This window comes from Diadema antillarum, unplaced genomic scaffold (genome assembly GCF_040938485.1).
Source record: "Diadema antillarum isolate AM-2024a unplaced genomic scaffold, OU_Dant_1.0 seq00000368_RagTag, whole genome shotgun sequence".
NCBI lineage: Eukaryota > Metazoa > Echinodermata > Echinoidea > Diadematoida > Diadematidae > Diadema > Diadema antillarum.
In genome coordinates this window covers 1,163,179-1,175,646 of record NW_027271369.1, presented here as the reverse complement: position 1 = coordinate 1,175,646, position 12,468 = coordinate 1,163,179, and the positions used below count along the sequence as shown (strand labels likewise).

Below are 12,468 nucleotides of genomic sequence, written 5' to 3'. Positions count from 1 at the left end.
CAGACATTTATTTTATCATCTTCCGGAGATGAATGTTATTGCTATTTACTTCCGAAAGTAAAAGCAAACATCCGACATTTATTTAATCATCGTACGGAGTTGAATATTATTGTTATTCATTTCCAAACGGCAAAGGGATCATTCGACATTTACTTTAGCATATTCCGGAGCTGAATGTTGTGGTTATTATTTTACTTTCGAACGTAAAAGCAAACATCCGGCAAATTACTGATACTTTTCAAAAGATTTTCGCTGATCGATTTCAGCTAATTTCCTTCATGTAGCCGATGGTTGACGGGAGAGTTTGATTTTCATATCATTAATTCCGCGCGGGAGCGCTCGGGCAAATGTGGGTGTTTAGACGAGCGTGAAAGTGCGGGCGACTTGCCTCGTCTGTACGCGTCCAAACGCCCGCGTATATACTAGTACGCCCGGACGAAAGGGCTTCCCGCATTTGCCCTAGGGGCTCGCGTGACGTTTCCCGCGGTCGGCACTGTATGTACTACATGATGTGAAATTATGAAAATCGTCAGGAAAGCCCCTTTAACCTATTGAAGACTAGTCACAAGTTTATTTGGGCTCATCCTGAACAGGTTAATACTGTGATTCAGGGCTATGATTGCAGTGAGAGGTATAAGTGACTTTTTTTAGTAAATGATAACTTCAAAAAATATGTGTATTAAAGGGACTGTACAGTACTGGTTGAGGTGGGGATTCATGTTTTGAACATTCCTAGGTGAGATGATGAGAAACCTCCTATAAAATATGAAAGAGCATGTAATTTTAAGAAGGATTCAATGTTTATTTGATGAAAATTGGTTTTCAAATGGCTGAGATATCCAAAAAAGTGATAATAATAAAAGGCGACAGGCCACGCCTTTTATTAGGGTCTCTTTGTGTCACCTTGTTTTTGGATATCTCAGCCATTTCCAAACCGATTTTCATCAAATAAACTTTTATTACCCCGTAGAATTGCCTGCTCTTTGACATCTCATAGAGTGGTTTCTGAATATCTCGCAAAACGTTTAAAGCTAAATCCTCAACTCAACCAGAACTGTACACACCCTGTAGGCCCCTGCCATTTTTTTCTTTGCTCTTTGAGTTCAAATCAAGTGGGCAGTTTAAGTCTATTTGTGTTGCCTCCTCCAAGCTGCTGCCCCGTACACAGATTTGTCATCTGGTTATTTTTCACTCAGAACGGTCAACCAGTGCTTGACCAGTAGTGTACGCTCTTGCCTCATGGGCAATTATGCTGGCCTGAAAAGCTACATAATTAGGCCATCAGGTGGCTCCGTCTTTTTCTTCAACAAGTCGAGTCAATCTCAACAAGCAGGACGTAACTGCCTGTGGTATTAGAGCAGATACTTTGTTGCTTCCAAGAAATAATAATTTTCCCTAAAATCGACACATGGTACATCCATTATCTTTGAGAAATTGGTTTAGAAGTATTCCATAAAATGCCTCCATGCTGTTGCACACATTTAGTTATTCCCACATTTGTAGCACAAAAAGATATAAAATGATATCAAAATGCAGCTTTTTCTTTGATTGTGGGTCTCTCTTTTTGTTTCTGTTTTCATTTTGGTCAAGACCTCTTAATGCTGTAAATGGTCAGTTCAAGAATCCTTTGAATGCTTAAAGATGCGATGTGTATAAATGACTGTTACTGTGTTGAAAATCATTCTGTCCAGTATGCAAATATATCACAGAGAATTGTTTAAAGAAATGATTCAGAATGAATCTCAATGTTAATTTGAACACTGACTTCAGATACCTTTTGATGCCACATACAGCCATTGAGGTTGGTGCTTGTCCAGCAGTATATGTCATGTGTTCTGATATCATTCAAATTCAAATGCTTTATAGTTTTGTTAGTGTTATACCTCTTTTCAAAATGTTCAGAAGCAATTTTACTCAATTCTCAAACAAATGAAATTCTTGTCACAGGTTGTAATACATATTGTAAATTTGATACATGATACATGAGCAAATAAATATGATTCATATAGTGAAAGCTAACTCAGTTTGTTCGAATATATGAATGCATGTTTGTGTGTATGTTTGTGCGGAGGGGGTTTAATATGTACCTTATTTAGTATTTCATAGAAATGTAGAGACTCTTTTGAGTGTAAAATGTTAATCTAAAAACACTTGACAATTTTTATATAACAATAGCTTTGTCTCCCGTGTGAGTGTCGTGCTAGGATGTAGAAGTTGAGACTTCAGAAGGAATGATATTTTGATTACTTTATATCTTCTCATGCAAGGCCAGGTTTGAGGTATTTAATTTATCCCTCATGAGCACAGAACCCGAAATATTCCCCTCAAGCGGTGTGCGTCATGAAAGACAGTCTCGCCGCCTAGCCCAAGGCCCTGCTTCTAAAATTAGATCAAAACAGATAGCAAGATCAATATACAATGAATAAATCCTCCATCTTATCTCCGTATATATATCTGGATTTTTAGTGTAAGGAGTGAACCGTGCAGTGATTATCATGTCGCTAGTCATGCGGAGATGCATTCCTTGATGATGTCGGAACAACTCATTGTGACGTGATCACTGTAAAATTAATGTTGACGTAATCTAAACAACACGACATGAAGGTATTGCAACTCTGCTGATGTCCACAAAATTATCCCAAACTTTGTTTCTCAAGTGCGTCATTATTTTGACAAAAAAAAGAGAGAATAAGGAACAAAAATAGAAGCATCTTAAATCTTCATAAGACATTGGTGAAAGGTACCAAATAAGTGGCAATCTATATTGGTATTTTTTTATATTGGTATTTTAGCCTATCTCGCAATTTCATCTATGTATAATGAAAAATTGTATGATATGCATTTGAAGAAAAAAAGAACTAAAGTTATCCCTCTTTAAAATGCCTTCATCCTGTATTCACACCAGGTTTTTAATAGTAGACTTTTAAAGCACAAGAACACCTGTAACAAACACTGGTAACAAAAGGATTGATTTCTCAACTCTCTTTAGTTCTGAACAATTAGTGTTAATAATGAAGCTGACTGTATTAAACATGTCATTATTTCTACTTCATATTTTTGTTTTTGCAATTTATTGTTAAAACAAGTTTTGTAATATATCAATAACCCCAAAACTAATTTAGCACTTGAAAATATTAGCTTCATATGTGGACAAGGACTTTCTTTATCCAGGCTTCAAGTGTACAAATGTTTTTAACTAGTGAAAATTTTGCCTGGTAACAATAAATACATCTCTGTCGAGGAGTATAATTGCACTGCAAAGTAAAACTTTCAGTTTTTTTTTTTATTCAGACAAGTAAGAGCGAGGGATCGCAACCAGTCATAATGGATCAGGTACGTGTTTGTGAAAGCAATATTCCAGGCACACTCATAGGAAGAGGAGATGTGTAATTTCTCACATTCAATTAAAGTCTGCAGCGTCCTGGCCCTCGGGCTGATCTATTTCTTTATCAAGGGAAGTGGAAAAGTGAAGGCAGCAAATAACAGACAAAGTATTAAAAAGTGCACAGTCTTCCATCTTAATTTTAGTGAGGTGATTAAAATCAATTCCAATGTTTTCTTTTCATCATCCATGGATGTTCGGCATAGCGTGCTGACTTTGATGGTTATATAGTGACTCCAGTAAACACATACATTGTGATCTTGAAGTCGTACCGATATTGCAGCTGGCGGCACACGTTCTGTATCTTAGTTTGGTGATGGAATGAAATGGGAAAGTTGTGGCAGATGTCTGTACTTGTTTTGAAACCTAGAGGCAGAGTTGTTCAGGCTGTGCAGAAAAGTTAGTATAGCATGGATTACACTGAAAAACCATGGTCTGGTCAGCTGCAGACACAATCCATGTAGTAGGACTAAATACACGATTTGGAAGCTTGTTTCATTAACTTGTTTGACAAACAGAGCACTCTAGTATGATGAAATGAAGCATACCATTGTGAGATTAATGCACCTAAAGAGAGTAATGGAGGGTATACATGTAGATATTTGTATCATGGTATGAGATATCAACACTGATTAATGCAGCAACATCAACATACACAGAGTTACATGTATGTCTGGTTTTGGCCAACGTATAAGGGTTCTGAGAGGTGATTTATACTTACTGAGGATATATCCTCCGTTATTAGCTATGCTGTTTCAATTTACAACCAATGATAAATGATTCATTTCAAAGTCTCGTTTGTCCCAATTTAGAATTCAATATCAGACATGTTTATATGAAATGGTTGTGGAAATATTGGGTATAATCATACAAAAGAAAATGATTTGTAATATCAGTTCTCATCTGGTGTGTTATGCAATGTGATATATTAATTTTTTCTCTCTCTCCCTCTCTCTCTCTCTTTCTGTTTATCTCTTTCTTTCTCTGGACTGGTCCCATTCATCATAAATGTACACATCTGTGATGTACTTGCTGCTGGTCCTTGGTCCTCTATATAATGCAGGTAAGAAAACAACATCTGGTATCGTGAGAAGAAAAGTTTGGTGTACTGCATTTTCATTTTCATGGATTTTTGCTTTATCTTTAGTATCCATGCACACAAAAAGATTGTAGGATAACCACGGGGTGACATGACATTTGCTCCTGTGACAATTGCTCCGGTCTTATTTTCTTCAAGGACATAGGGTTAGGGTAATATGTTTGTGGGTAGAGTTTATGTTTGGTTTAGCATGTAGATATTTCATGGGAGCAATTGTCGTAGGAGCAAATGTCATGAAACCGTAACCATATTTGAAATCTTGAAGGAATATTCTAAACTTCTATTGGGTGAAATGTCCAATGATGAATTGTTTACCATCTTCAGTAGATGATAAGTAACTGAAGAATAGCACCATGTCTAGGACCTCAGAGATAATCATAGGAATGAACTGATAGCAAAGGGATATTCAGAGCTTTGAGTGAGTGGAATGTACTGCTGATAAATTCTTCATAAATTTCACTTGGTAATGATTAATTAAAGTTGCAATAGAAAACCCCATCATATCAAGAGCTTCAATTGCCGTCAGAGGGATGCTAATAGCCATATTCACTGATGTGTGTAGAGATATCATGGCATTATTATTGATGTCACACCACTGTGAAAACACAACCTGGGAAAAGTCATCTATTAGATGTTCACTCTTATTTGATAATTGATACTTCATTCTTGATATTGATTTATGTATAACAATATTTCAATATATGTGACCGTGCACTACAAAACGAACATAGAGTCGCGCACACTGATTTTGCGTGAGGACTGAAAATAAGTGAAATGGGTCAACCTAGCCGATCTTGACTTTTTCATATTTTCTGAAAGAGCAGGTCTTCCCTTTTTACATTATGCTAAAATCTGGTATCATAAAACGGGCGGGAAAGTGTGTTTTTTAGCAGTTTATCTCGAACATTTTTGGTAGAATAGTGTGATTAGGTGTGTCTTTAGAGTCTCTTTTTCATTTCAGAAAAACCTTGTACACACTCTTCACTTTCAACTCTAATAACTTTTGAAAGGATAGTGCTACTGCTTTGAAAGTTGACATTAGTATTATGGACAGAATGTGTTAATGAGGCATGCCTAATTTCAGTTTAATCTGATAATCCCTTTATTGTTGTTACTCTGGTGGTTTACTTCCTGTTTTTTGTCCCATTCATCGCACAGCCAGCACGGTTTGGTAAAGATTAAGCGCTTGAATAGACACAGTACTTCAGAGCCTCTTTTCTCAGTTCACACTTTTCCTGAGTTTGTGCTTTCTTTCCAATATTTAGATAGGTTAGGAGAGTCCATTTGATTTGAGTTATACATCATTTTAAAGCTTAAAGTCTGCTCTTTCAGAATATGGTCTTAACTAAAAATTTATGTCTGGCGACTTTTTGTTTGTTTTGTGGTGCAAGGTCACATATGAACATTTTGAATACAAAATCAGATAAATGCAATTGTAAAAGTTATTTATGAAAGGTAATCACCAAATAGAGAGAAAAAAAAATGATTGTGATTGTGATTGTAACTTTGCTTCTTCAAAATGATTAGGTTTGAAATTTAAGAAAAAGAGAAATTCTCTGCAACCCTTTCTTCGCTGTTTCTGTTTAAGACATTTGAGGCCAAACTATTGTGAAAACACCTCAAGCTCTTCAAAACCTCACCAGGTCAATGCATTCCACTGATGCAGGAAATCCAACAGTTGAAACGCAAAGTGTTGCATTATCACTTTGCCCCCTCTCTCTATCTTTCTCCCCCCCCCCCCCCCCTTTCATCTGTCTTTGTGGTTCTCACTTTTTACTCTCACACTTCAACTTGTAGGGCACACAGCCAGACATCCAGCCAGACAGAGATTAGGGCTGGGGCTCTTAACTCTTTTGTAGCTGCCTACAGGACCAGTTTGATGCAGTGCCGTGATAACTTATGCCTCCCTGGGGGGAACTTGCTGCTCAAAGACCTTAATGAGAGTGATAAATCTTCCTGTGGCCTGCAGTGTCTTCTTTTCCCATCCTCTTCTTTCTTTCTTGGGTGGGGGTGGGGGGGGGGGGGAGGGGGGGGGAGGAGGGAGTAGGAGACAAAGGGATGGCCACAGATAGGATGAGGAAGGGTCGCTATGAGATGTAGCCTGCTGGTTTAAGATCCGTTGTAGGTATTTATACCACACATTTGCGTGGGTTTGCAAGTAATTCTGTGTCTCTTTTTTTTTTTCAAGTGTGATGCATTTCCTGGTGGTCTTGTTAACCCTTTCTGTACCAGGGACTTTGGACAGTGTGAACAATGCTATGGGGTTTTCTGAGACAATCAGTACTCAAGGCATGCAAAGGGGTATTGCAGACATTCTCCGTAACCACTTCCTGTTGCCCCAGTTTACGTGCAAGACATTATCGATCCGTCTTAGGGCTGTCTTGTTCAATATATAAAATAGGGTGCACTTCATGATTTTTTAAGCTCAGGGAAGAAGAGCCATGGGTGATGGCATTTGGTGTGGCTTGTCATAATTGCACTGTTCATGTAGTATCTGTTGAATTTGGTGATAGGTAGCATCGATCAATAAACTTGTGTTTTCTGCCAATGGTTTCAACAGTTCATTTGAGGGAAGTTTTTTTTTTTTTTATCATGAAATATGCATTATACCATCTGCATGATATACAGATGATGCATTTTAACATCTGTAATGGACGAAAAGATCCCAGGTTTATACAGACACATTATGGGTTTATGAGGGGAAGAATATTAACCCTTTGAGGATGGACTGATTTTGCTATAACATGCCTTTCCCATAGACACCTGCCCGACTATCCTTTCTCGTCTTCAACGGGTTAAAGGACAAGTTCACCTTCATAGACATGTGGGTTGAGTGAATGCAGCAATATTAGTAGAACACATCAGTGAGAGTTTGAGGAAAAATCGACAATCCGTTCAAAAGTCATGAATTTTCAAAGTTTCTGCTCAGTCATGGCTGGATGAGAAGACTACTGTAGCTTGTGATGTCACATGAGTACAACGGTATAAAGAAAGTATAAAGAAAATTCACCTTATTTTCACTTTTCTCGCATAACAAAAGAACACTCGACTTCTCTCTTTCAGAAGGCAAGAGGAATAATATTATCCTTAACATACATCAGTAACAAGTCCAAGAAATGTGCACTTTATTCAGAAAGTAAAATTTTGTTAAATTCTCCTTTTATTTTCATTATATCGTTGTACGCATGTGACATCACACACTGTAGTAGTCTTCTCATCCAGCAGTAATTGTGCAGATGCTTTAAAAATTCATAACTTTTGAACGGATTGTCCGATTTTCCTCAAACTCTGACTGATGTGTTCTACTAATATTGTTGCATTCACTCAATCTACATGTACATGAGGGTGAACTTGTCCTTTAAACAACAATTCAAGGTGTGATGATGATCCAGTTTGATGCACAATATTTCCACTTTAACCCATTCCATACTGAATTCTGAAGTCCCCACAGAGTTAATACACAGACCACCAGGTTCCCATAAAGAACAGGTTAACTACTCTATCAACATGAGAACATGGTCTGGTTATGGTATGCCACACTTTGTGACCAAAACTGGGGTGCAGTTTTGTGTCAATATGATTTATGGAAGGAAATACAGTATAGGTGTTAGGTGTGCTCAGAGTATAAAATATGTCAGTATGCATAATTGCACAACGTGGTGTCCAATTTGATGTCCAAGTGGTGATCCATTTTTTGAAGGCCTCATTACTGTGTAAACTGACACAGCATATGACACAAACCTGTGTCACTGGTGGGAATAAAGTGATACCATATTGGTGTGTTTGTAAACCCTGTAGAAGATGAAGGTTTGATTATTTCTCATCTGCAAAGTCTGCCCTCGCTTGACTCTCTTGGGAAATTGTGACCAGTAATACTGAGGCAATTCTGCTTGTAAGTTTCCCGCGGGGAATCGTAATGGCAGGCGACTACCTGTCTATCCCACGCTTAATTTCTGTTTTCATTGCATAATTTGCTGGGGACTGACCTAGGAAGCGCAAAAGGGGTGAGTGAAGAGGGGGGAAAGGAAAGCTTATCCCTTGGCTACGGTTAAACTTGGATCCTTCAGTGTCTTATGCTGCTGAGATATCAGACAAAGAAATTGATTTCATGAATAAAACAATTTCTGGAATTAATCATCTGATGAATGCTGCATTCTGCAAAGAAAAAGCTGTGTAATGGAATTCTTCAGAGTAGAATTTTGTTGTTGTTGTTGAAAGTAATATCAGAGCAAGGAAGAGTTTTGAAACTGAATGAATGATTCATGAGATGACTAATGCTTGTAAATCAGAGATTGAATTGTGAGGATGTGCCTCCACAAGGATGTTGGTGACTCTTCTTATATCGCAAGAAAGCAAACAAAGATGTTTGTCATGATGATTTCTGAAAACAAAAAAACATGCTGTCACATCCATACGCAGGCACACACTAGCATTAATCAAAGGGTCACTTTTAAACTTTTTAAGGTTTTGTTCAAAAGAGTTTGAATTTTCTAAATGGCATTTGAGTTCAGTTTGTACTTCCTCAGGTAGCACTTGCCGTAACGATCAAATAGAAAGCATTTCTGTTTGACAATTTTGACCAACATGGTTCTTATCATCCCTCTTCTGAGAAAAGGTAGGCGCCACATATTACATGTTACCATGAAATCCTGATAAGATCACTCGTCATTGATCTGTCTCATATTTTTGTCTTTTTTTTCAGACAATTGCCTTCATAAGAACATATGATTTTATCCCACTTTATTTCCAAAAGCCTGCCACATATGCAAGACAAGATGTAAACAGTTTACTAAACACAAAGCTGCATTGACCCGACTTTAGTATCTGAATTTCTCAAGAGAAATGTGGTCACAAGTTATATGTGATTACCATGGTATTTGTAGAATATGAGAAAACATTCTAATAGATACTATCATCTTCTGAAACTAACTTTGTTTCTGCCACAAGAAGTTTAGGTAGAAGTATTTAATATGTGAATGATTTTTGGCAAGCCAAACTTTTATAACGACATGTCGAAAAGAAAAAAACAAAATCATATCTTAGTTGCATAAGAGCAAAATGTGTACAGTTAGATATCTTAGTTGTTATTCACACAGAGTCACAGTGTGTTTAATGTAGAGAGCCATGTTCATAGACGCTCACACTGCTTTTTGTGTGTGACCTACTGTTGTCAAATGCTGTGAGGTGGAAGATTTTTTTTTTCTTTTTGATATTTAATTTATTTTTTCCTTAGGCTTTGCCTTTCCTTGCAGTCTGTCAGGTTTTGACAGGGGAAATTGTATTTGAAAAACATTTCATGCTCGACTGTCCGTGAAATCTTTTGCAATGATGACATTTTTTAGTATGTCTGTTTATGGTCTGAATCACACGTAAAGGAATGTTCACTTTTTCTTTTAAATGTTTCATATTATAGAATGCAAAAAATGACTATAGGTTATTTTTCTATAAATTTTTGACATTCTTTTAGTCTGCGTGTCTAAGCAATGATCAGACATGATATCCAGTCAGATATGGAACATCGGTATTTTTTCCCTTCTTTTCTTGGTGAAAACACCTAAATTAGGCAAACTGTTGCACCCAATTACCTCACGTTCATCAGGTGATAAGCAGTCTTTTCTGTAGTCTGGTTTTTTTTTTTCACAAGTCAGACTGTGCTTATTGGAGTGAAAATTAGTTACAATCTGTATGTTCAGGAAATGAAGAGTTGAAAACAGGCCAGGGAGAGCTCAGAAGTATAAATGATGCATTAAACCACAAATATGCTCTGCTTGAGAGTAATCAGGGATATGGTTTTCCTTCACTCGATTGGCGAGACCAAAGACAGAATGAAACTAATCCCACCGTATGGCTGTCTGCCAAACAGAGATACTGAAAAGAATAACAGCACGTGCCTATACAGCCAGTCAGAAGAAAATAAATGCCAAATACTGATCTACATTGCCTGAAAACAGTGGAATAAAATCAAGAGGTCAGAAAAAATCAAAAGCATTTGGCAGTGGCAGGAAAGTAATAATCATGTGAATGTTAGCCAGTCAAAGAACATTCTATCTATGAGCTCGATAAAATCCTGTGATGTCACGTTGCTTGCAGTATGTTCCACTGTCTTTTGCTTTAAATCTTAAAGTTTCCATTTTCTTGCATAAAACAAGTTCTTCTACTCTATATTGTTTCTATGTAGGAAAACTTAACGAGTGTGACATGGTTGTTTTGATATTGCATCTGTAAAAAAAAAATCATACAAGCCATCTGGACAAGACTTACCTCCAATGTTTCAGTTTCTGTGGTGTCATAAGTTTAAAGGGACTATACAGTACTGGTTGAGGTGAGGATTCAGGTTTATAACATTTTTTTTTTTGTGTGTGTGAGATAATGAGAAACCTCTTATGAAGTATGAAAGAGCATGTAATTTCAAGATGGATTCAATATTTATTTAGTGAAAATTGGCCTTGAAATGGCTGAGATATCCATAAAAGCGATCCTAATAAAATTGACAGGCCACAACTTTTATTTAGTATCTCTTTGTGTTTCCTTGTTTTTAGATATCTCAGTTATTTCAAAACAGATTTTCATCAAATAAACTTTTGATTCCCCTTAGAATTGTATACTCTTTAACATTTCATAGAGTGGTTTCTAAATATCTCGCAAAACGTTACAAGATAAATCCTCACCTCAACTAGTACTGTACAGTCCCTTTAATACTGTCTAAACTACAATTAAACTTAAACTTGAATTAAACTTGAAGCTGTATACGAACACTAAAGAAATATAGTATATATCATATTATTATATAGGATATAAACCGTGATTCAATGACTCTTGTCTGCTTTGAGTATCTATCGGTCATGGTCTGTTTCTGGCATTGTTTCTGAGTAGTCACGACTTGTTCGTATTCGTAAACCATATTTTATTAGCCTGAAATACAGACACTTCTGCGGTGCTAAGGGAATCATATTCTCAGTTACGAGGGGCTGACTTTGGGCTTCTGAAAATGGGGCGGTTCGCCCACGATTGTACATGTAGGCCAGGTCCCACGTGCCATGTCTTCAATTTGAAGAATTTTACCCAGTGGGTTATTTGCAATGATCTTCTTTCAGCTGCAGGCTTTGATTTAGAGTGGAATGCATGATGCGTTGGAGTAATGCCTTGGACAGTCCATTTTTTTTTCTCTCATTAATTGACCTGTGCCCTGGTAGGGGATAAAAGAGTCTTATGTTCCTTCTCACAGAGCTTAATGCATGTTGACGCATCACATCCTGTCGCAGAATTTCCTGCTTACGGGAAGAATGCAAGCTCTTACTTTATCTGCATCAGTTGCCAAAATGAATTATCTCTTTCCCAGTGTGTACTTCTTTTCATTTGGCCAATTTCTGGAAATGGGGGAGGCAGCATCCAGGAATACCTGAATTAATCATTTGAATGAATTAAGTCAGATATGCAATTTTGCAAATAGACTTCCGGCTTTGACTGGATAAGATTGACGGTGATTTTATGTATGATGTACAGTGAAATCAAATGTAGTGAAGAAAGAAAGAGAGTAGAATGGATTCTGTGGTTAAAAAAAAGAGTTGTCAATTATTATTTAATGGAATGGAGAGGAGAAATTTAAGTGCTTTTGAAAAGAAAAAAGTAGAAGTTGCAGAATAGACGTGTTTATATATGGGCTTGTGTGTGTAAGTGCATGTGTGTTTATGGGTGTGTATTCAGCTAATACAAGGAATGATAAGGGCAGAGATAAAGTTAATGTAAGAAACAGAGAGAGAGAGAGAGAGAGAGAGAGAGAAGGAGAGAGAGAGAGAGAATGAGAGAGAAAGAGAGAGAGAGAAATAATAAGATCATAATATAATGTTGTGGTATGATACTACCAGCCCTGAGGAGGCTCTTAAATTTTATGAAATGAAACAAAATTCAGTTCTATTTGTGCATCTTAACTGGGCCTTTAAGCTATCATGTGTTTAAAGGGACTGTACAGTACTGGTTGAGGTAAGGG

General features: G+C 37.0%; 1 protein-coding gene across 1 annotated transcript in view; it reads left to right on the top strand.

Moving 5' to 3' along the window:
- Positions 1-5,090, top strand: part of LOC139731319 (uncharacterized) — a 117,669-nt gene extending 112,579 nt beyond the window's left edge. The window contains exon 2 of the mRNA XM_071642206.1: positions 4,446-5,090. Within this exon, the coding sequence (XP_071498307.1) occupies positions 4,446-4,449 (4 nt within the window). The 3' untranslated portion in view covers positions 4,450-5,090. The remainder of the gene's footprint in view (positions 1-4,445) is intronic.
- Positions 5,091-12,468: the final 7,378 nt, after the last annotated feature.